The sequence below is a fragment of the Megascapheus bottae genome, chromosome 4 (genome assembly GCF_031878675.1).
Source record: "Megascapheus bottae isolate mThoBot1 chromosome 4, mThoBot2.hap1, whole genome shotgun sequence".
Taxonomy (NCBI): domain Eukaryota; kingdom Metazoa; phylum Chordata; class Mammalia; order Rodentia; family Geomyidae; genus Megascapheus; species Megascapheus bottae.
Window position 1 is genome coordinate 12,341,860 of NC_143512.1, and position 26,110 is coordinate 12,367,969.

The 26,110-nt window shown below is 40.6% G+C and overlaps 2 protein-coding genes across 2 annotated transcripts in view; both read right to left on the bottom strand.

Annotated features, from left to right (window-relative positions):
- Nucleotides 1–12,569, bottom strand: part of Pcdhac2 (protocadherin alpha subfamily C, 2) — a 45,071-nt gene extending 32,502 nt beyond the window's left edge. Inside the window, exon 1 of the mRNA XM_090331374.1 lies at nucleotides 10,008–12,569. Within this exon, the coding sequence (XP_090187500.1) occupies nucleotides 10,008–12,569 (2,562 nt within the window). The remainder of the gene's footprint in view (nucleotides 1–10,007) is intronic.
- Nucleotides 12,570–12,684: 115 nt separating this feature from the next.
- The window catches only part of Pcdhac1 (protocadherin alpha subfamily C, 1), a 32,818-nt gene continuing 19,392 nt past the window's right edge, over nucleotides 12,685–26,110 (bottom strand). Inside the window, exons 2-3 of the mRNA XM_090332192.1 lie at nucleotides 12,919–13,092; nucleotides 12,685–12,840 (exon numbers count right to left, since the gene is read on the bottom strand). Coding sequence (XP_090188318.1) covers nucleotides 12,685–12,840; nucleotides 12,919–13,092 — 330 coding nt within the window. The remainder of the gene's footprint in view (nucleotides 12,841–12,918; nucleotides 13,093–26,110) is intronic.

The window sequence follows — 26,110 nt, forward strand, 5'->3', positions numbered from 1 at the left end:
TTCCTCATTCAATTTCTCTTAGCTAAGCTCTGAATGTTTAACCAGGAGTAGCTGAAATCTGAGAAGGTCCTGACTCATTTTGCATCCACCGGTCTGTCGGATTTCTTTTTCTTTGTACACAGTCTAAATCTGTCTAAAGAAAAGGGAATCAAGAAGAAAATATGAGAACCTAAAGACTGTTCGAGACTATGTGATGTTTAGAAGATACTCACAATCACTGGGTAGTGATGACATCACTTTTTTTTATTCAATTGGGCTACATTTTATTATGAAAAACTCATGACAGACCTACTTCTAGATGTGTTTCCATGAACAGATATTAAAGTAGGTCCATTAGTAAATTCAGAAGTGGAAAAAATGGAAGAGAAAGGTTATAATTATTTTTATTTTATTTTGGTTATAATGATCATACCTAGTAGCTATAAAGCTACAGTAACACAAATAAACCATTTCCAGCTGTTTATAAATCCGTGTTCCTATTATTCTTTTTTCTTTTTTGCTAGTACCGGATGTGAACTCTGGGCCTGAGCACTGTCCTTGATCTTCTTTTTGCTCAAGACTAGCACTCTACCACTTGAGCCACAGCATCACTTCCGGCTTTTTCTGTGTATGTGGTACTATGGAATCGAACCCAGGGCTTCATGCATGTTAGGCAAACATTACCACACTCTCACCCTTGTCCCTATTATTCTTGTTCATTTCGGAATGTAGCATATTTTGTAAACATATTTCATAACACTAAATGATCAGCATTCCAGCCTTCCAGCAGATTGAGGAGGGCTACATGGTACCCAGAGTCAAGGCCCAGAAAGTTACTACACTGGAATATTTTGCTTCAAAGTTTCATGCTTTTAGGTTCTCTTCTACTCTGAGGGCAAGATATGAATATGAAAGTTATTTTATCCTAGGCCTTCAGGTACACAAAATGCTGTTGATGGCTCATATAAAACTATATACAGTCCAAACAAAATGAGTTCCCATCTCTTACCAGTAGTGTTATAGTCAATGAAAGAAAAAGCATTTGCAATATAATTTTATAAACTTGACAATATAACAAATCATTTTTATTAACACCACCGTCATCATCATCATTATCATATCTGCTCTTGACACCAGCAGCACCAGTGTTAGCTTGTCCACTAAGAATATCTTCCTTCAAGAAAGACTGACATGTGTTGAACAAATATTCTCAATTTTTCCTATGATTGGGTAACATTCATGATGAAAATTACTGCAACTTAATCTTCGGAATGAAATCACCAACCTCATTTTGCTTCAGCATAGTTCTGTCAGGACTGAATGGAAAACTCAGTTCATTATGCAATTTTACTTCCTCAATGACACATTTAATTTGTCATGCTGCTATTTTCTATAATAATCAACATGCTTCTCAGATTCATTTATTCGAATCATAGTTATGAGATTTCTTATAACAGTAAGATCAGACAGAAGAAAGGAAGGGAAGAAACTAATTATGTTCCATACTGTTTAAAACAGTTATATAATATTAGATGATGGAATAAGTACTTCATATGTATGAATTATTATTTGGGGTGCATTGTGGGTTCTTTTTGTGGGTTGTGGGTCTGGGCACTGTCTCTGAGCTTTTTGCTCAGTGCTGATGCTCTATCACTTTAAGCCTCAGCTCCACTTCTGGCTTTCAGGTGGTTAACTGGAAGTAAAGAGTCTCATGGACTTACCTCCTCAAGTTGGCTTTGAACTGTGATCCTCAGATCTCAGCCTTCTGAGTAGCTAGGATTACAAGAATTATGCCACTTAATTAAGTGGCTTAATTAATTCAGCTGACTTAATAGTCTCTTTTTCAGACCATATATGTTAGAATTTTGTATGGTTTTCTCATAAAACATACAAATAGCCTTGGGTATACATAAATGCTGCTTCATCCTGGGTTAAAGCTATAACTTTGAACCTAAAAAAATTCTGGTATTTGCTATTTTTTTGCCAGTCTTGGGCTTAAGCTCAGGGCCTGAGCACTGTCCTTGGATTTTTCTCAAGGCCAGAACTCTACCACTTGAGCCTCAGCACCACTTCTGGCTTTTTCTAAGTATGTGGTACCAAGGAATTGAACCCGGGTCTTCATGCATGCTAGGCAAGCACTCTACCACTAGGCCAAACTCCTGGCTCTAGTATTTGGTATTTTAAAAATATTTTTAAATAAATGAACTATTATACAAGGTCAATATCATATTTAAGTTATAAAAATGAGAAATCTGAGAATTAGATTAAATTATTTGCCTGATTTAGTGAGTTTGAGCGAGTCAATTTTAGATACTTCTAAAACAAAAAAAATATGCTTTTTAAATAAGTATGCGAAATGATGGGTACATGCTTCTTTTATTTTACCCTTTTTTTTACTTTTGAATTTCTAAATGTCAGCCTGTGTGTGTGTGTGTGTGTGTGTGTGTGTGTGTGTGTGTGTGCACACATGCGCGCATGTCTGCCCCTTGAATTCAGGGTTTCTGTACTGCTCTCCCTGAACATTTTTGCTCAAGTAATTCTATCACTTGAGCCACAGCTCCACTTCTAGCTTTTTGGTGGTTAATTGGAGATAAGAGTCTCATGGACTTTCCTACCTACGCTGGCTTAAAATCCCGATCCTCACATTACAGTTGGGATGTAGTTGGAATGGCAGTGGTTCCAGCCAATATTAATTGATTATAAAACAAAGTTAAACATAATAAAAATGTCATAAACTTTGGGCCTGGGCGCTGTCCCTGAGCTCTTCAGCTCAAGGCTACTGCCCTACCCCTACAGCCACAGTTTCACTTCAATTTTCTAGTAGTTAATTGGAGATAAAAGTCTCATGCATTTTAGTGCCCAGGATGGCTTTCAACTGTGATCCTCAGATCTCAGCCTCCTGAGTAGCTAGGATTACAGGCATGAGCCACAGCGCCTGGCTTAAATTTGGAAATTTTTCAGTTGAAAAATGTATGTCTCATATGAGATATATATTAGGGACTTGGACTGTGATTATTCAATTCCCAGTTATTTGGATAATAGATCTCAGGACTTCGTCTAAGTTCCATTAGTGAAGAACTCAAGTATTTTCTGTTGGTCAAAATTTAATCTTTTAGGATAACTAATAGTAACAGAACTCCAGATGTGGAAAATTTCAGTGAAGTAGTCTACATTGGTGATATACTGTCATTGAAGAATAAGAACCCATTTGAATTTCTTTTAAAATTATTGCAAAGATTGGGAGGGAGTGGGAGAGGGAAAAGGGGTCAAAAACATGAGAAGGGGTATCAAGGTCTCAAAAAGTAATGCACCCATTGCCTAATGAATATAATTGTAACCCCTCTATACATTATCCCGACAACAAAATATAATTTAAAAAATCATAGCAAAGATTGCCAGGTGCTGGTAGCTCATGCTTATAATCCTAGCTAGTTAAGGTGGCTGAGAGTTCTGAGGATCATTCTAAGCCAGCCTGGGCAAGAAAGACCAAGAGAAGATCTCCAGTTAACCCACAAAATGCCAGAAGTGGAGCTGTACCTCAAGGGGTAGAGTGCCAGCCTTGGGCAAAAATGCTCAGTGACAGCACCTAGACTCTAAGTTCAAGAACCAGTACTGGAAAACACACACAAAAAATTATAGCAATGATTAATGTATCCTGCAATGCTCCTAATTTATACTATAGGATATTTGAAGTACAGATGGATGAATCACTTCTTCTAAAACAGATTTAAAGTGAAACAGGTTAAAAATATCCTGTTATTCATAAACTCACATAATACAGAATGAAATAATACTGCCTTATAACCATAGAACTCTATATTGATGCCATCAATAAACTGCTCTCTGGGACTTGAAATGACATGTAATATCTCCTTTTATAATGATGACAGGGCTCCATTAGAATGTCTCCATAGGACATTCTTCATAATGGTATTTTATGAACACTGGGATAAACTATAAGCTGAATTCCAAGATGGTGCCAACATCCCCCATATCCAATGGTACTCCAAACATTTTCATGGCTTAGTTGTATTTAAGAAGGGATGGGACTAATTCAGTCCCATGACCCTTTTAAATCCAAGCCTAGAGGTAAGAGATAAAGTGAGACAAGTTTGAGGTATAAAAGAGACTCCATGTGAGAGAAGATTCTCTATTGCCGGTCTTGAAGATGGAGCAGGCCAATGTGACAGGGCCTAATATCAATTTTTGAGAACTGAGAATGACCCTCCAGCAACAGTAGGTAAGAAAATGTGGGTTACAGTCCCCAAGGATCTAAATTCTGCTAACAATTTAAATGAGCTGGAAAGTACATTCTTCCCCAGGGCCTCCACAAGAGTACCGAGCCCAGCTAACATGTTGATTTCAGCCTTATGAAAATTCAAGCAGAGAATTCAGCCACATAGTGCAGGACTATGAGATACCAAGTGGGTGAGATTGTAATCATAAATTCATGGTAACTTAAAATAATATATTAAGACAAAAAGGATATAACATTAAAAATAATCACTGCTGTGTTATGAGTAAGAAGATGATAAACATGAGAATTCTGTGTAGGCTACTTCTCTATGAATGGTCATTAACAGTCCTAATTCACAGAGCAGAAAGGTAAAATAAATATGACTTATATATCCAATGGGTTCCAGTACAACAACAACAACAACAAAAAAAAAAAAAAACGCTAAGTCTGCATGACTCTCAATACACAGCCTGCTAGTGCAGCAGCTACCATCTCACTTACAGCTACACGTCCCTACTCAGAGATCTGACCCTGCAAGGCCAGAAAGGAACTAACATTTCTCTTCACTTTTGCAATGTCAGGTATTTCTTTGCATTTGTCAGTTTCAAATTCTGGAAAGAAAAAATGCTTGCATAATTTTTAGGTTAAAATTAAAACGTTGCTAAGGATTCTCTCTGTCCTTAGATGTTTTTTGCACCTATATTTATAGATTAAACTACTCCAAACATTACCATATAATTTAGCTAAATTTGTGTGTTTATCTTATAATGTGCATGAAAGAAAATCTACCCAGGTAAAGTCCTGTAAAGGTCACATTCATCATCAAATCCTGCCAAGTCTCTGGGGTTGGGGATGGTAATTTTTCCTCAAACATTTGCCATCTGACATTATTCTGACCTCTCAGTGAGAGCAAACATTGGTTGCCCACCACGGCAAGTATCCAGAATTGACTCTACTATTCTGTCAACCAAACAGCATGCCCAAAGACAATATATAATATGCCAGGCTATGTCTCTGCAGAGTGTTCTGGGTTAGACGGGATGTCCATGTGACAGCTCACTCCTGGGTCAGAGGATAGGGTAAGCCAATGGCATTCAAGCCACAATAAATAGCTTTCTTCATCAATCAGAAAGTATATAAGATAAAGAAAGAAGAGCTCAACCATAATTTCATCTGGCTCAGCAGTCTGTAGAAAAATAAAGGAAAGAATTTAACAAAAATATTGTATTATTGGAACAAAGAAAATTTTTTCTTGGAATAGTCCTATAATTGATACAAAACTGGAAAAACAGGGTCAGGAGTTTGGCCTAGGGGTAGAGTGCTTTCATAGCATGCACAAAGACCTGGATTCCATTCCTTGGCACCATATACATAGAATAAGCCGGAAGTGGTGCTGTGGCTCAAGTGGTAGAGCTCTAGCCTTGAGGAAGCCCAAGGACAATACTCAGGCCCTAAGTTCAAGCCCCATGGCTGACAAAAAAATAAATCAATAAAATGGCAAGACTATGGTTCAAAACCAGCCCAGGCACTAAAGTCTGTGAGACTCTTATCTACAATTAACCACCAGAAAATCGGAAGTGGCACTGTGGCTCAAGTGGTACAGTGCTAGCCTTGAGCTGAAGAGCTCAGCGACAGCACCCAGACCTAGAGTTCAAGTCCCATGACTGACCCAAAAAATTAAAGGGCTAGAGGCATGGCTCAGTGGTAGAGTGTCTGCCTGGCTACCACAAGATCCTAGTATCACCAGATATATAACTATATAGGTCTAGATCTATATAGATCTATCAGAGATGAAACATTGAAATGGAAGTTCATAAATAGAATTCTTAAGCCAGACACTGGTGGCTCATGCCTGCAATCCTAGCTACTCAGACTAAGATATGAGGTTTGATATTGTGATTTGAAGCCAACTTGCACTTTTTTTGCCAGTCCTGTGGCTTGAAAAGGGCTGTATACTGTCCTTGAGCTTTTTTTAAGGCTAGTGCTCTACCACTTGAGCCATTGCATTATTTCTACCTTTTTCTGTGTATATGGTACCAAAGAATGGAATCCAGGGCTTGGGGCATGCTAGGCGAGCACTTTACCACTAGGCCAATCTCCTGGTCCTGAGACTCTTATTTTAATCTCAGAAAAACCAGAAATGGCACTGTAGCTCAGGTGGCAGAGTGCTAGCAATGAGCTAAAGATGCTTAGGGACAGCACCCAGGCTCACAGTTCAAGGACTAGCATAAACAAACAAACAAACAATAGAATTTTTGGTTTATTCTGATCATTGTGCATCTTTTAAAAACTCTACATCATGCACTGAATATTAACTTTATTCCAGAACAGACCATCAAATTAGTGTCAGCCCTGGAGGAAATTAAGAAACAAAAACAAACAAAAAACAGCTTAACTCTTTCAGGTCATTGTATCTGGATTTAGAGTAAATATGCACAGGCAGTGGCAAAAGTAACTAGGATTTGGTAACCAACTGCTTTAAAATAAGTGAAAGTGAATACATACGTGAAGTATCTCTGCTATTCCTTTGTAATTTCCACAGGCTGTTCCAACTAGCCCCACAGAGGGGAGGCAAAGTTGGATAAATCTGCTCAGAATACTCAGGGTGACTCATTAGCAATCACACCACAAATACAGAGATTCTATCTGAAGATTCAATCTTTTATTATGGAGACTATGACTAGAGTGCCAACTCTTACAAAGAGAGGCTTTCAGAAGTCTCCAATGACAAATCCAGCCCTTCACTGCTCAGGTGACTGATGAAATGAAATATTTTAAAATAAAAGCCACCAGTAGATTAGAGCATAATGTTTAATAGGCAAAAAGAGAAATTTTGTGAAAGAACAGAGATAAAATATCTCCGTAAGCTTTGCCAGTAGTAAAGCAAAAGTCAATATATTGGCTGGTAGTGACACTTTACTCACCACATCCACTCACACATACTTATTATCTCTTTCTGTATAAGGGGTTACTCTTTCCAAAGGCAATCAATTTATACTAGTAGATTCACTATTAGAATAATATCCAAAATATTTAAATATCATTTATCAAAAGTAGTAGGAACCCTGAGATTAAACTAAGAAATCTTTGGAGTCAGACAATCATAATTTAAAACAGTACTAACAGTGATTGCATGTATTATGTAACCTCTCTGAGCTTACTACTATGCTGAATGCTTATAATATTTGTTTAATGCATAGCTTTCACAGAACGGGGACTAAAACTGTATTTATACATATTACATCACAGGAGACTTTCATGAAGCAGGGTGGTCAATTAGTACAAATTCCTTTACTCTTCATTTCCAATCCCCATTTGCTTTTTTATTATATTTTATTTCTCCCACCTTTAAAAAATTTACTTCTGAGTTCCTAAATATCAGCTCCACTTCTGGCGTTCTGATGGTTAATTGGAGGTAAAAGTCTCTCAGTCTTCAAAGCACAATCTTCAGATCTTGGCCTCCTGAGTGACTGGGATTACAGGCATAAGCTACCATTCACTTTTTTTTTTTGCCAGTTCTGGGCTTGAAGTCAGGACCTTAGCACTGTCCTTGGGCTTTCTCAGGGCTAGAGCTCTACCACTTGAGCCAAAGCACCACTTCTGGCTTTTTCTATGGTACCAAGGAATTGAACCCAGGTCTTCATGCTTGCTAGGTGAGCACTCTACCACTAGGCCAAACTCCTGGCCCCAACTGCCATTCACTTTTTTTTTTTTTTTTGCCAGTCCTGGGCTTGAGCTCAGGGCCTGAGCACTGTCCTTGGACTTTCTCAAGGCTAGAGCTCTACCACTTGAGCCTCAGCACCACTTCTGGCTTTTTTCTATGTATGTGGTACCGAGGAATCGAACCCGGGTCTTCATGCATGCTAAGCAAGCACTTTAACCACTAGGCCAAACTCCCGGCCCCTGCCATTCACTTTTAACGTAAGCACATGGCACTAATTACATCTCTAGTGCTTTCCTAACATTTGCAGTAAGGAAAGAGAAAACTCAGCAAGGGAAAGTACAACTTAATACAGCAATGATGACTTTCAAAACTGAGTTACTTTTGTTCCTATTTTTCCATGCAATGTGACTCATTCTCTACCCTTCAACTGCAATCATTTCAAGAGCTTCCAGAAGTGTCCAGCAGAAATTCACCTCTATTAAGTCTATGTATTATCCTGACAAAATCCCACAAGAGTAATTACTTCCTGACATAATTTTCCCTCTAGATTAAAGGTTTGTGTACAAAAGCACTATTAACATAGAGGTCAGTGTAAGACAAAAACAGTTCATGTATCCAATTGCCCCACGCTTTGAGTCAGTAAGAATAGGGTAAGGATGTCATTTCTCTGAGGTTCAGCTCACAGCTGGTGGCAAAAGTGGGCCTTGCCTGGCTTGCACTTTATTCCTCTTCTGCAACCTATGTCAGTCCCAAAGGGCTTCACAGGAATTTGCTAAATGTCTACAGTATCATTATTTAAACCCAAATCTTTTTGTAGGCTTTCAAATGCTATGATCTAAGATTTCTGATTCACCACTTTGATTTACTACCCTTCCATTTTCTTAATCTGCAATCTGCCTCCTGTGGTTACCCAGCACAGACTAATATGAGGCTCTTCTGATAAGTAAATATATCTATCTGCAACAGCCATAAGAAAATATACTCTTGATAATAATGAAAAATTCTGGCTTATGCATTACTTCTTTCAAGATTATCATTAATTTAGCATGTGACGATATAAACATTAATATAATAATGTGAGAACAAAAAGATATCACAAAAATATAGAAGAGACAAAACATTAACTCGTTTGAACTAACTCCAATAGCCCTAGCTACAAAGTAGTGGTTCAGAAGGATAATTCATCACTCTTTATGGGGCAAATTTTTGGCTTTTGCAATTAAACTTTAACATATCACAAATAAGATCTCTATTACTTCAAGCATTCACAGAGAAAAAATACTATCCAAACACACTGACACATTCATGCACCTTTTAATAATTTATGTATATTCTTCATTACAATGGGCAATATTGCCTTATGTTTAAAATTCAAGCCTAGTACATACACTACTACTATATGTCCTCATGTGCACATAGGCACATAGGAATATAACCTTCCAATGAATGTGGAGTATTCCAAGCCAGGTGGCACATTAGAATTGTTTTTCTCTCCAGTCTCTGTTCTGATACTCAACGTCCCCACATCATTCTACCATCTCCCTTGCCTAGCCAGACAGATCTGTAAGCATTTCCTCCTACAAAAGAGTGACCACATCGGACAGCTACAGAAAACTCTGAATTCAACATAAGGTCTACGTACTATGGCTTTATCATGATGTGAATTCCCAGATGATCCTATTATATTATCTAATGCAATTACTACAGACACTAACTAGACACCCTGCACTGCAAACAGTCTGAAGTACAAACAAGAGTGGTATACAGAAGTGACCCCAACAGCCACTAGTGGCCTTGAAGCTTTTCTAGAAAAGAAAGAAAAACACTCCTACAGAATTTTAAAAAATAACAACAGAGACCTTTTCTACTTGAATTGCAATCCTCACTTTTCAAACAAATGAATGGATGATTCCAGATACATGTGAAAAGAAAATGGGAAGTAAAACAATTCCCTAGTGCTACTTTTCTAGAAAGGAAACAGCAGATTACAAGCCAATCCGAAGTACTATTAATATAATTACCAATAACTTCTGTCAATTAATGACTCAGTAGACCATCCATATAATATTGGGAGGCATGTAAAAAAAATGCATGGTCTTCTAGAAGACCCTTCAAGCACTATCTCACCTCGTTTTGAGGAACAGCCTCATTTTTGAGAATAATCAGGTTCCCAGCACTCTGCCCACTTTGGCCTGTGAGGTGCCTGCTGTCAGTCACTGCTGCTTGGGCTCCCCCAGGCCCTGGTCCTGTCTGGGCCCCTGTGTTGTAAAACATAAAAGTATCACTCCCTGAGCCTGCTGTCAGGCAGGCTTTGTAGCAGTAGGTCTTGGTGAGGGAGCCATTCCCTCGAACCTCAATGAAATGAGGCTGTACTTTGAGGCCATGTGGTATCCTGGCATCAATGTTGTTGTTGGCCTGTTTGTACAGTTCTGCAGGGCACCGCTCCCTCACTCCACAGAAACCTCCACAGCATGCAGTGCCATAGGCAGTGTAGTGATAGCACTTGATGATGCTCAAAACAATGATTGTCAAAAGAAATATAAAAGACACTGTGCTTAATGCTATTATCAGATAAAGTGTAATTTCAGAATATGTCCGATGGCTCTTAACATGTCTCTGAGTATCCGGGAGGATTTTAGAAACCCTGTCCACCACAGCTACTGTAATGGCCACAGAGGATGACAGTGATGGCTCTCCATTGTCACGGACCACCACAGTCAGATTGAAGCTTGTACCACTTTCATCTCCTATCTTCCTGGTAGTCCTAATTTCACCTGTGTGCAGCTCTACTTTAAAGAGATCCAGGTCAGAAGTCTGAGCTAGGTGGTAAAAGAGCCAAGCATTTTGCCCAGAGTCTGAATCCATAGCTATGACTTTGGTGACCAGGTAGCCGGCTGGGGCAGTTCGAGGCATCATCTCAATGGCTGTTGATGAATTGGTTGAGGTAGGGTAGAGGATGTGAGGGGCATGGTCGTTCATATCCACCACATACACATTGGCAGTCACAGTGCTGCTCAGAGAAGGGCTCCCCTTGTCCTGGGCTTCCACAGTCACAAAGAACTCCCGAAACCTCTCGTAGTCAAAGGAGTTGACAGCATAAAGGCTGCCGCTGGCACTGTTGATGGAGACGTAAGAGGTGACTGGCAGCCCTTGAATCTCCTTGTCTAGGAGAGAGTAGGTCACCTCTGCATTCTCCTTTTCATCTGGGTCTGTGGCTTGCACGGTGCAGAGTAACACCCCTGGCAAATTGTTCTCCTGGATGTAGATGGAATAGGAGTCCTTCAGGAAGCTTGGGGGGTTGTCATTGATGTCAGAGATCTCAACCCGAAATGTCCGCTGGGACGTGAGCTGTGGCGTTCCCCCATCCGTGGCTGTCACTGTGATGTTGTAGGCAGCCATCCGCTCCCGATCCAGCGGCCCACTCACCTCCAGTGTATAGGAGTTTCCAAAGCCGTTCAGCCGGAAGGGCAGCGTGGCCTCCAGACCCAGTCTCACTTTCTGATTGGGACCTGAGTCTTGGTCATTAACACTGAGAAGAGCCACCACAGTGTTGGGTGCGGCGTCCTCAGGCACTGGGCTATACAGGACCGTGAGCACCACCTCTGGTGCGTTGTCATTCACATCCACAATGTCCACCAACACCTTGCAGTGACCCGCCATGGGCACTGGACCCCGGTCAGTCGCTTGCACATAAATCTGGTAGGAGGAAGCCTCCTCATAATCCAGTGCCCCGCTTACTCGAACTTCCCCGGTCCTGGCATCAATGCTGAAGAGCTGCCTCTCCCGGTCGGAGGTGTAGCTGCTCAGGGAGTACAGGAGCTCACCATTGGAACCCTCATCCGGGTCCGAGGCATTCAGCTTCACCACTAACGTGCCAGGAGGCGCGTCCTCCCGCAGCTGCACCCGGTAAGTGGACTGGTCAAAGGCAGGAGAGTTGTCGTTAGTGTCCAGGACCTGAACGGAGATCTGTGCTGTGCCCGAGCGGGCCGGGCTGCCCCCGTCCACGGCCGTGAGAACCAGGCGGTGCAAAGCTGCCTGCTCGCGGTCCAGGCCCTTACGCAGCACCAGCTCCAGCACCTTGCTGTTCTCCTGCAGGGGTTTAAGGTCCAGTTCAAAGTGCTCATTCGGACTGAGTTCGTAGGTCTGCACCGAGTTGGCTCCCACGTCCGGGTCCTGCGCGCTCTCTATATGAAAGCGCGCTCCGGGTGCCACGGATTCGCTTACCTGGAGCTGATAGTCGGTCCGCGGAAAGCGCGGCGAGTTGTCGTTGATGTCGAGTATTTCCACCTCCACGGCGCTCACCGCCACGGGGCTGTGTGCCAGCACTTCCAAGCCGAGCAGGCAGCGAGGCCTCTGCTCACACAGCGCCTCCCGATCGATGCGCTCGTTGACGAAGAGCGCGCCACTCGTCAGGTCCAGCTCCAGGTAGCGTGGGCTGGGCGCACCCAGATGGCTGATGCGCAAGCAGCCGGGCCCCAGGCGCCGCAGCTCCAGCCCCAGCGCTCTAGCCACGTTGCCCACCAGCGCGCCGGGTGCCTGCTCCTCGGGCACCGAGTACCGGACCTGCGAGGCCGCTGGGCCCGGCAGCAGCGCCAGCAACAGCAGGAAAGACAGCAGCAGCAGCCAGGGTAGGGGCCGCGGGACGCGCGGAGGCTTTGTCCCCCCGGGTTTGTCGCCCGCCTGCTCCATAGCCACCGGCAGCGGCGGAGGAGCCGGGCAGGGCCGGAGGCAGCCGCGTGGCCCAGCCGTACTCCACGCCCGGCCCCGCCTCCGCCTCGGATCGTGCTGCCCCAAGCCGGCTCCTCTACGCCCCGAGCGCTAGCAAACGCCAGGAGCCGCTCCCCCCGCAGGCCCCCTCGAGGGCTGCTGGGCCCGCGATCCACGCTGGTTCCCCATAGCCCAGCTCCTCCACTCGCCTCAAGTCGCTCAGCCCCCAGTCCGCTTCTTGCTGCGGCTGCTGCTGGGGAGGGGGGGGAGAGGAAGCAGGGAGGAGTGGGGGAGAGGGAAGAGCTCAGCAAGTCCACCTCCGATTCCGCACCAAAGTGATGGACAGCGACCCCAGACTGCCCAGCCGCTCCAGATACTCCGGCCCGATCTCCTGAGCCCCGGACCTGCTGGATCCCAGCAGACCGCGGGAACGAGGCCACTCCCTATCCTCCCTGCCCCCACCGCCCTTTGCCTCCAGTCTCCACAGTCTCTGGGTCTCTCGCCCCTACCCGGAGACTTGTAAGGAGATTAGTCTGGGGAAAGCAGTTGAGTCCCTAGTACTCCAGCTGTCAGCCCTAAAAAAGATTTCCAAGCGCGATCCAGGAAAATAAACTGAAGGCTCCTATGAGGACCTGGGCGGCGACTCTAACATTCAAAGGAAACAAACGCAGGGGAGGCGCTCCGGGATTACGAGGATGGGGGCTGATTATTTGCCTGATCCCACATCCTTTCTGTATCACCCTAAAAGTAAGTTAGAACGCGCTGGCTTAAATCCTAGGTCAAAGCACACGTGCCATCCTATTTCTGGGAACAAACCTAAAACTAGCATCCCGGGATGGAGCACTCAGTACTGCTCCCAGCCAATTGGGCCTCATTTTCGGTGTGTGCTTTGGCAATAAACCAATAATTGAGTGTTTAAATTTCTCATTTTAAACAATTGGCCCCATGAAACTGTAAGAAAACCTCTTATTTGACCCCTGTTGACCACAGTTGAAATTTTAAGGGATGCATCTCTAAAGGCTTCCCTAATCTTCAGGGTTGGTCCCTCCTTCCTTCATTTCCTTCCCCGCCCCCCTCCGCCCAGTCCTGGAGCTTCAACTCAGGGCCTGGGCACTGTCCTTGGGCTTTCTCAAGGTTAGCACTCTACCATTCTACCATTTGAGCCACGACATCACTTCTGGCTTGTTTTCTTCTGTGTATGTAGTACTAAGGAATCGAACCAGGGCTTCATGCATACTAGGCAAACACTCTACCACTAGGACACACTCCTGGCCCTGATTCTCCTCCTACACTCCTTTCTTTCCTTCCTTCCTCTCTCCTTCCTTCCTTCTTTCCTCCCTCCATCATCCTCCCCCCAACCCCCCTGCCAGTCCTGAGGTTTGAACTCAGGGCCTAAGCACTGTCTTTGGGCTGTCCTCAAGGCCAGGGCTCTATCACTTGAGTCACAGCACCATTTCTGGCACTAAGGAATCAAACCCAGGTCTTTGTGCATGCTAGGCAAGCACTCTACCACTAGGCCAAACTCCTGGCCCGCCCTTCCTTCCTTTTCTTTCTTTCTTTTCTTTCTTTCTTTCTTTCTTTCTTTCTTTCTTTCTTTCTTTCTCTCTTTCTTTCTTTCTTTCTTCCTTTCTTTCTGCTTTTCTTTTTTTCCTTCTTTTTCATTTATCATTCAATACATTATCTTTTGGTTTTTTTGCCAGTCCTGGGCCTTGAACTCAGGGCCTGAGCAATGACCTTGGACTTTGTCAAGGCTAGAGATGGGTACCACTAGGCCAAACTCCCGGGCCTCAATACATTATCTTTTGAGACTTTTAATTTTTTTTCTTTAATGGATAACAATGCTTTCAAGGGATTTATCTTACAAAAGCAGCAATTTTTTGTGGAGGCAACTTATCTTCTATAAATATGAGAGGCCTATAGGCCTCTGTGTTTCTGTTCCCCTAAGACTCCCCTTAGATTGCTCCAAGGATCACACATGGATAAATTCTCTTCAGTGAATAAGAAAGCAGGAAAAGCAGAGGAAGCCTTCTGTGCTGTGTCATTGCCTCTGCTTCTTATTCTGAGTAGTCATTCTTCCCAGCCCTTCCATCTCTCTCATGGAGGTTTAAAATTATCCCCCTGCCATACCAAAAAAAAAAAAAAAAAAAAAAGCACTCACTAATGTCTCTTCGCTTCCTCATCTCCAAATATCCTCACATTTGCAGATACTCTCTCTGGATCTCTCTGTAGCTATGGAGTGGAACAAAGCCAGGGTGAGGCCTGACATTTGGCCTACTTCCCTCCTTGAGAGAACAACTGACGGAGCCAAGGTTATGATCCTACATCCAGTTTTCAAAGGCCTGAACTAGCAGATCCCTTCATTCCACTCACCAAGTGTACTAACAACACTCCACAACCTAATTTTATTCTAGAAACTCCCCAGCTTCCTCTAATCACTGTTGCATCTTATTTGTCCTTTTTGTTCCATCAAGGGCGCAGAATGGGTAGCAATTTCTATCAAAATCTATTCCTGTCTCCTTCCTTAGGTCTCTGGCTTCTCCCTCTTCTGTCTGCATCCTCCCCAAATATCCCTCAGTAACTCTGTCTGTTGGCTGTGGTAATTTGATCTCAGGCAGCCTTAATCTCTCAAGTGCACAAATTGTAGACCTGGCCTATGTCCTCACCCATTACTTATTTCTGAAAACAAATGGCTTATAAGTGGAATCAAGTTATAAATTGTTAGGGAAAGTGACCTTTTTCCCCTGCATCTCCTCCCAGATCACACAGTAGCTGCCATGGCTGCCACAGCTCAGAAACCTGCCCCTGGGCATTGACCACACATGGCCTGTGCCCCTGAAAAGATCACAGGCACTTAAGGAAGACATTAAAGTAACAAAGACTTCATGATGTTTTTGACAGAAGCCCCCAAGAGTCATGTTTTTGGGGGGAGAACGATTTGCCTTTTAGCAATACTGTCATCTTCCAGCAAGAAAACCAGTGCCAGGTTGTTCATTTTGATGCTTGCAGGATCATAAGTTCCAAATAGCATTTACTCTTTCCTTGACAGAGGAGAACTGAGCCAACACACTTAGATTCCTTTTCAAAGACATTGTACTACAGCGATGATATTCTCTGTTTGACACTATAGTGATTTCACGCCTCACAATACTGTACTGAAGCTTATGCCAATTGCTGGAATGTGATTGCTTGGACTGTTAGTGGTTTCTGAAAATATTAATACTAATGCTTCAATCACACAGATAGGTATTCCTTTCTTTGGATCTTCCAGTGCCCCTAATTAAATAAACAGAACCATGATTTGATTAGGAACACAGAATTTGTAGTCAGTCCTATATCTGTTTAGTTATGACTATGTGGCTTTGGACATATAGCTCAACCTAATCTGCAGTTTACTTATCTTAAATGAGAAAAGTGATATTAGGACTATTATGACCACATAAGATAATGTATGTAAAACAACTTGAATAGTGACTGTTTGGTATGGGTGTTATTAAATTCAACTTTATTATGATCAGAAAACCTCATAGACAATAACTCTATACAAGGTATAGCCCCTTAACATGTATGAATACCTGTTACTGTGACATTTAATAAACCAATGATAAGGAAGGTGACTATACACAAACACAAGCTTTCCCAATATTATTAGCCCAATTACTTTGAGAACTTACCTTATCTCTTGAAAACAAAAACACAGCCCCTTTTTTATGTTACCAAGGAAAACCAGATTCTCCCATGAGAATTCCTTTAAGAGAGTTTTTTACTCGTATGACATTCACACTTTTAAGACATATAGAACTATCTTTCCAACCAAGTATGGAGAAGTTCCTAAATATGCTGAAACTCCAAACCCAGCCTAGAGATTGGCATGGAAGAGCTCAATTTATGTTTTTGTATATAAACATTTGTAAATTAAACATACAATTTGAAGTAGACTTATACAAGTCTAAATACCTTATTCTTCTCCTTATTTTCCAAATTTTATATTTTAAATATTTCAAAGTTCAGCTCAAAATCCACCTAATCCATGAACCAGTCATTTTCTATTTTAAGCACAAGGATTCTTTTAAATTTTCTTTTTAATAGTCTATAGCATATCTCTCAATGTTGATATATCATTCTTTAATTCAGCCAAACACTTTAGTATTATGTATTTCATCATAAACAATCTAAAATCAAGAACCATGTCTTATTTGTGTCCCCTTCATAATGTAGGAAAGCTTATAGACTCTGAAATATAAATTGCTTCATGTCCTATTTTACTTAATCTAAGTGCAACTGCTACAACTCAAGCATTTCCACTTTGTTGTATATGGACAAATTATATCTTATAATTCCAGATCAAAATCTGGAATGATTTTCCTTTAAACTTGTCAAAGAACTGAAACAAATTATTTCAAATGCAGAGAACTGGATTCCATTAACAAAGTTGGTAGATCCGAATACTGGCTTGGCCTAAAAGCAGTATTAGTTACCACTGTTTCTACTTTACATAAAATAATAAAATATTATGAATTATAGTAATATAAACTTATTGCTTGACCAAAACTAATAAAAATGATATGTCAAAGAAGAGTCATAGACTCAGCATTATGTTTGTTTATCCCATGCTAGACAAAAACTCCAGAATGGTATGCCTCAATTATATTTCTTAATTATATTGTATAATACATCTCTCATGGGATCATTGGTCACAGAAGCAAAACCAATCATGACACAACAGAATTAAGCCTATCAAAAAGTACTCATACTCAGTAAACTCTTAATTTACATGAATTTCCTTTCTCTATTATTAATATCATTACAAACAATTTTTCTTTGGTAACTAAATAATATGGAGAGTTTATGGGTTTCTTTTACTGTGAGTAAAAGCTCACGGGTGGTTCACATCTGTAATCCTAGCTACTCAGGAGGCTCACATCTTTGGATCGCATTTCAAAGCCAGCCTGGGCACAAAAGTCTGTGAGAATCTCATCTCCAATTAACCAACACAAAACTAGAAATGATGCTGTGGCTCAAGTGGTAAGAGCACTAGTCTTGAGCTAAATAGCTCAGGGACAGTGCCCAGGCCCAGTTCAAGCCCCATGACTGACCAAGAAAAAAGCCCATGATCATTAATTTCATCAGGTTTAAGCTGATCATTATTACACAGATAGATAAAAAGAATATAGTAGTTTAACTAGTGGACATTAGCAATTGGATTGCAGAGAAAGGTTATCTAAATGTTTAGTCTTAAGAAATGTATACTCTTGACAGTTGGCTGTGGTATCTGAAATTTGCTTAGAAATTTTAAAAGGTTACCTTTGGATGGGTAACAATAAAAAAATGAAGAAAAAGGTAATGGGCTAGGACAGACTGACAATATCAACTGATGAAATAAAGTTTTATTTCCCCATTACTATTTTCAGTTGAGCCTGTTTAAGAATTACAGACTGAAGTGTAAAATTTATTTAGAAAGTATCTTATCTAAAGTCTTTTTTTTTGCCAGTCCTGGGGCTTGAACTCGGGGCCTGGGCATTGTCCCTGAGCTTCTTTTGCTCATATTACTCTAGCACTTGAGCCATAGCACCACTTCTGTCTTCTTCGGTTTATATGGTACTAAGAAATTCAACCCAGGGATTCATGCATGCTAGGCAAGCACTCTACCACTAAGCCACATTCCCAGCCCCTAAAGTCTTATTTTTCATTGAACAAAATCATTAAGTGTAACATGACCCTCAAGATTAATGAGATGATAGGAAACATAGAAGTGATGTAAGTGTTGGCAACTAGATAAAAAATAATTCAAGGCACTGAAAGGTCCTATAGATGTAAATAGGGAATCAAGTTCGATTTCTAAAAAAGTGCTATCGGGCCAGGTGCACTGGCTCATTCCTGAAATCCTAGAAACTCAGGAGGCTGAGATCTGAGGATCCCATTTCAAAGCTAGGCCGGGCACTAAAGACTGTGAGACTCTCATCTCCAATTAACCACCAGAAAACTGGGAGTGGCACTGTGGCTCAAATGGTAGAGTACTAGCCTTGAGCTGAAGAGCTCAGAGACAGTGCCTAAGCCCAGAGTTTAAGCCCCATGACTGACCAAAAAAAGATAGATAGATGATAGATAGATAGATAGATGATAGATGGATGGAAAGAAAGAAAGAAAGAAAGAAAGAAAGAAAGAAAGAAAGAAAGAAAGAAAGAAAGAAAGAAAAGAAAAGAAAGAAAGAAAGAAAGATGCTATTAGGCAGGGAGTTTGGCCTAGTGGTAGAGTGCATGCCTAGCTTGCACAAAGACCCGGGTTCAATTCCTTGGTACCACATACACAGAAAAAGCTGGAAGTAGTACTGTAGCTCAAGTGGTAGAGCGCTAGCTTTGAGATAGCCCAAGGACAGTACTCAGACCCTGAGTTCAAGCCCCAGGACTGGCAAAAAAAAAGTGCTATTGATCTTAATAGAGACTTGTAATAATACAGTAACTGTTAAATGAAGAAATGAAGGCATGCTTACTGAGATTTACTCTGTCTTAACTGAAAACAGGTCATTTTAAACCAAGCACATAGAATTAATGATCTCCAATTAGCATTTTAGGGTTTTGGTGGGTAGAATCATTCATAAGGAAAGTGCTACATGAATAATTTATCTGAATTCATTGAAAAATCTCCCAACATATCCACAAAACAAAAGTTAAGAAAGGTTCCAACACAGGATTTTTAGGTGATTTCATAATTTTTCAAGAAGCAGTGCCCAAGAATGTTTACCAATGGCATACTTCAACCTAGAAGGAGAATTATAATAAGGCACTACAGGATCATCAAGTGCCTGGGCCATTCTAGCTTCAGGTTGAGCTCCTTTGGAATAGTAATCCCAACTTTATTGGTTAAGCAATATTTTTTGGTCAGTCATGGGACTTGAGCATTGGGCCTTGGCACTGTGCATGAGCTCTTCACTACCACTTTGAGTCTCATAGACTTTAATTCCAAGGCTGGCTTTGGACCTTGTTCCTCAGATCTCAGTCTCTTAAGTAGCTAGGATTACAAGTGTGAGTCACCAGCCACCAGCTTAAGCAATATATATATATATTTGGAGGGTCATGGGGCTTGAACTGGGCTTGGGTGCTGTCCCTGAGCTCTTCAAATCAAGGCTACCGCCCTACCCTTGAGCCAAGCCCCACTTCCCATTTTCTAGAGGTTAATTAGAGATAAGAGTCTCAAGTCCTTTTGTGCACAGCTGACTTTGAACCTTGATCTACAGATCTCAGCCTCCTGAGTAGCTAGGATTACTGGCATGAGCCACGATGCCTGGCTTAAGCAATATTTTTAATTCACTAAAATTACTACCGATGCTCTATGTGAGATTCAGTACAAGCCCCAAATTCTTAAGTTTGTATTTAAGCTAATTTCTGGCTTCTAGTACTGGCATTAAAACCTTTCCAAGTTTCCATTCATCATTTTGGGCCTCTTTATTTTAATAGAAAACCTTGGCCCTGTTTCTCTTTTGTAACTGCTGGGATTTTAGCCACCGAATAAAAGAAAAAAGGAATCTGGCATTGAATAACATCCTTCACCGAATAAAAGAAAAAAGGAATCTGGCATTGAATAACATCCTTGTACCCAATATTTCCAGGTGGGTTTAGCCGAAGTATTCATTAATTTCTACATGCGTTTATTCTCCGTGTGTGTGTGTGTGTGTGTGTGTGTGTGTGTGTGTGTGTGTGTGCGCGCGCGCACTATGTAGTTAGGATAGTTCACAACTGTTTCAACAGTGCACAAGTATGTCTATTAATCTATTAATGGAGTATTTCAACCTGGAAAATAGGAATTTCTGGAAACCTGGAATTCTAATGGGAGGGAGTACAATGAGCCACCTTGTTTTTATCCTATCCAACGTTTTATTAATAGCGTAAGACAAAAAGGTGACAAGAGTCCAAGTCAATCCAACAGAAAGTTGTGCTACCAATAGACAGGCAGATGGACAGGCAGGATACACTACATACATACACATACATACATACATACATACATACATACATACATACATACATACATACGTACGTGATAGAAATGGCTGAGGCACTTTGAACTTGAACTGTTTTTCAAGCTAGGATTTGAACTTAGTTTAAAGAGAGCCCAAGTTCTGCTTTTTATACCCATTCCTTGTATTTGCTGCTTAGAAGACAAAAAGAAAAAAGACTTACAATTCTCAAAAACATCTAGTCATCTTTTCAGAGTATCAAGTATCCAGCACAATGACCAGCCCAAAAAGACTGGCCATCTTTCTGTTTTTAGTATTGGAACCAGGACCACACACATGATAAGCAAATGTTCTAAAACCATGCCACATTCCTAGACACTCACTTCCCTGTTTTCTATTAACAGTTTAATATGACAACTGACGGAAACATATATACTCCCAATTAAGAATCTTATTGTTAGCCATGCACCGGTGGCTCAAGCCTATAATCCTAGCTTCTCAAAAGAGGCTGCAATTCTGAGGATTTTGGTTTAGAGCCAGCCTGGGCAGAAAGTCTGAGAGATATCTTATCACCAATTAATACCAACAAAAGCTAGAATTGAAACTGTGGCCCAAACATTAGCCTTGAATAAAAGTTAAAATGTTAGGAACAGCACCTAGAGCCTGAGCTCAAGCCCCAAGAATCACACACACACACACACACACACACACACACACACACACACAGAATCTTATTGTTATTATTGCTATAATAATAACAGGGAATAATTACAGGGAATTCTATTCAGTTTTCTTCATAATTATAAACTTATCTTTAGAGATTTCAATTAAATCCTCTGTATGTTTTAAATGGTGGGCCTTAGTAAAAACATGCCATAGAAAAGATTTACATTTTAGTTACCAGCTTCTTCTTTTATTACAATTACCCAATCCACAATATTCCATGTCAGTAGTAGACTTTTACAAATTCAAGTACAAATCTCATATGTCTACTCCTTTCAATGAAAGGGTCTCAAAGATCTTAAAGCCATTTAACGTGATACATCTGAAACACCATATGTTGGTTAGTGACAACTGGATGTAACTTTTCAGTACAAAATAGAAAAGTCCGGGTGTGGTGGCTCACACCTGTAATCCTAGCTACTCAGGAGGCTGATATCTGAGGATCATAGTTCAAAGCCAGCCTGGCACTAAAGCCCATGAGACTCCTATCTCCAATTAACCGCTAGAAAACCGGAAGTGGCACTGTGGCTCCAGGGGTATGGCAATAGCCTTGAGCTGCGTTGCTCAGGGACAGCACCCAGGCCCAGAGTTCAAGCCCCATAACAAAAACAAAACCCACTCTGAAATTAACCAATATTTGGTTTGTTTGGGGTTTTTTGTCAGTCCTGGGGCTTGAAATCAGCATCTAGACAAAGTCCCTGAGCTTTCTCAAGGCTAGGGGGGCTCTACTCGAGCCACAACATCACTTAATAATTTAATTCATTACTTAATTTAAATCTATTTGTCACTTCTCTAATAAATTCAGTTCATCAAACATAATTTGGGAGTAACACTAATTAAGATATAAAAGATGAAGGAGTTGATAATCTTCTAGAAGTATGAAGTTGATTTCAAGTAGAACTTGCTGAAATTCTCACCCACTTTCTGATTCAGTGCTATATCTATTACAACAGAGTTGTCACTCTTAGATATTCAATATCCTTTGTAATTAATATTTCATCTTAGCTTCCCATGACTGGTTTGCTCTGGTACTCTCAAAACTACTCCTTTGATCCAATTATTATATGTTCATTTAAAATTTCAACTGGATATAAAACATTTATTGGTTCATAAATCAAGGTACTCACAAGACATATTGAATGGCTATTCTTTATAGAATACGAGAGATTAGGGCTCCTTAACTTGGCAGGAATTGAAGAAAAAGTGACTTTGAAATTACATAAAGTCATTCTTTCCAAGGGTAAATAATGACACATGATAACCTGTTAACAGAGTAATGACTATTGAAAAAAAGTCAGGCTGTGAGTTTCCTGTAGTTTATTTTTATTTTCTAACTGGTCTCCTATTTTATCTAGGCTCAAGAATATTTAAAATATATATTCTTTTTTGGGGGGCCTGTGGTCCTGAGACTTGAACTCAGGGCATGAACACTGTCCCTGAGCATTTTTACTTGACTAATACTAAAGCTCTACCACTTGAACCATAGCTTCTACTTCCAGCTTTTTTTTATGGTTAATTGGAGGTGATGAGTCTTACAGACTTCTTCCCAGGCTAGTTTGGAATCAGGATCTGCAGATCTCAGTCTCCAGAGTAGCTAGGATTACAGGCATGAGCCAACAGCACCCAGCTTAAAATGCATAGTCTTTTTTTTTTTTTGGTCGTGAGGCTTGAACTCTGTGCCTGGGCGCTGTCGCTGAGCTTCTCAGCTCAAGGCTACCGCCCTACCCCTTGAGCCACAGAGCCACTTTTGGTTTCTTAGTGGTTAATTGGAGGTAAGAGTCTCACCAACATTAGTGAAACTAGCTTTGAAACAGTCCAGGCTACCTTTGAATGGCAATCCTCAGATCTCAGCCTGAGTTAGATTACAGTAGCTAGGATTACAGTCGTGAACCTCCACGCCTGGCAAAAAGCACATACTCTTAAACCAAATTCAATTTATGCAGAATTACTAAGATCCCTGAAAATTAAAGTCTTTTAAAATCATATTCTCTTGTGGTAGGCCGCTAAAATGTAACTGTATATACTTCTAAATTTTCATTTACACACAAAAGGACCTGAGGCTCTTATCTCCCATTAATCTCTAGAAAAATGAGAAGTGGGGCTTGGCTCAAGGGTAGGGTGGTAGCCTTGAGCTGAAGAGCTCAAGGACAGCACCCAGGCTGAGTTCAAGCCTGATGACCCCCCCAAAAAAGATCCTCTATAATAGAATGAGACATTATATTCATTGTACAGATGATGTATAATGGATATCGTATCTTTATTCCACAGTTGAATATGTGTATTTCTGAAAGTGTGTTCAACAGATGTTTACATGTTTCATCTGGGAGATGCTCAGTTAGAAGTAGTCAAATTCATCCAGATGCTGGTGGTTCACCCCTATAATCCCAGGACTACATGCATATTAGACAAGCACTCTCCCACTGAGCCACATTCCCAGCCCATGAAATGATTCTTTTTTTTTTTTTGGTCGGTTGTGGGGCTTGTTCTTTGGGCCTGGGCATTGTCCCTGAGCTCTTCAGTCCAAGGCTGCCCCCCTAGCCCTTGAGCCACAGTGCCATGTTCCATAAGCCTTGTCCTTATAGATCTATAACTGTGCTTTACATGCTAGCAAATGAACTGAAAAAGCAAAAGAAAGTTCATTTATCATTTTAAAACTATAAAATATTGAAGAATAGATTAACAACTTTCAACACTAATAACTGAACATTACTGACAGAAATTTTTAGACTCAAATAAGTGAAAGAATATGTGCTCATGAAACAAAGACACAATGTTTAGATGTCATATCTTCCCAAATTGATAGATTCAACACATTCCTAATAAAATCATCTAGTACTGTTTTTTTTTTAGGAATTGACAAGCTGATACGAGTTTATTTAAAAGTGTTAATGTCCTACAATAGCCAGAGCAAATTTTAAAAGTGGAACCAAGTTGAAGGACCCATAGAGTTAATCTGCAAATTTTTGCAAATTTAAACTGCAATATCGCCAGACTCTAGTAGCTCATAACTGTAATTCTAGCTGCTCAGGAGGCTGAGATCTAAGGGTTGTGGCTCAAAGTCAGACAGGGTATCTCTAAAATCTTATCTCTAAGTAACCACCAAACACCATAAGCAGATCTGTGATTCAAGTGGTAGAGCACCAGCCTTGAATGAAAATAAAAAGCTAAGGGATAGTGCCCAGGCCTTGAGTTCAAGCCCTAATACCAGCACAGGCACACACAGAAATATTCTTTTGCTTTAGTTTCGTGTAGCTGCTTTTTTTTAACTTAGATTATTTAATATCCAAGGGATGCCTGGGATTTACAGTTTCTTAGTAATAATTTTATGCCTTAGATATAAATTACATTTCTTTTTTTGCCAGTCCTGGGGCTTGAATTCAGGGCCTGAGCACTGTCCTTCAGTTTTTTCAAGGCTTGCACTCTATCACTTTAGCCACAGCATCACTTCCAGCTTTTTTCTGCATATGTGGTTCCAAGGAATCGAACTCAGGGCTTCATGCATGCAAGGCAAGCACTCTACCACTAGGCCATGCTCCCAGCTAAATTAAATTACTGATGTTATAAATACTCCAAAGTGTTGAGGAAGAGAATATTCAGCCATCACAGAAACTAAAAACGGAAAAAAAGCTATTAAATTCAACCAGACCACTCTAGGAATATACGGGGCAACAGAGAATTTCTAAAGAATTATTTGCCAATAGATAAATGAATTACAATAATAGAAACAGTGTCTCAAATAAGTAAAGCAGATGGGACTGGAATTGTTCAAAATTAAAGATAAAAATTACATAATTAACTCTTCTGCTCATCTTATGTAAATTAAATAAAAAATAACAAACCTGGGCTGGGAGTTTGGTCTAGTGGTAAGAGTACTAGCTTAGCATGCACAAAGACCCAGATTCGATTCCTCAGTACCACATATATAGAAAAAAGCTGGAAATGGTGCTGTGGCTCAAGTGGTAGAGCTCTAGCCTTGAGAAAGCCCAAGGACACTGCTCATGCCCTGAGTTCAAGGTCCAGGACTGGCAATAAATAAGTAACAAACTTTTCATTAAGAGCATGAACTACTTCTCAGTTATTGTACAGGAAGTCATTCTTGTTTGATGATAAACTCAACATGAGTAAAACACTTTGAGTCCAAGGACACTAGATTAAGAATGGTAAGTATAAGAAGCACAAGCTACTCTCAAAATTCTATGTTTCTTTATTCTTCCCAGAGATATAGGACTATCATGACAATTCAGGCCTATTTGATTTTCAGTTGAACAAAATTAAGAGGCATCATAGCCACAAATTGTAATTGACAATGCACCAGTGTACAAACAGCAGTGCTACAACCTTATCACTATTTAAATTAATTCTTATTGACAGAGGAAAAGGGCGCAGGAGATACATTTAATCTTATTCACATTAATAATTAAATATCTGTTCAGGCTGTCATTAACCTTAGAACATTTTGAAGGAGATATAAAATATACTTTTATTTTTGAAGAAAAGCCAAATTTAAAATACTTCTGCATTATATGATATTTTTTTCAAATTTCAACAGAACATAAATGGAAAACTGTCATATTAACTTCCTGGGTATCTGTTTTACTTCTGAGTACTCAAACGAGGCATAGCAAAAAAAAAATCTAGCTTAGTTGCAATTTGCAATTAATTATTAGACTTGCTAAAAAGTATTTTTAGTATTTTCCAAAATAGTCCCAAATGTGGCTGCCAAAGACAATTGTGTCAGAGAACAATTATACCCTCAAGAATTCTGATCGCTTAAAAAATACTCTTAACTATAATCATTTATAGAATAAATAAGGCAATATTAATTGTACATTGAGAACAGAAAGAGGTT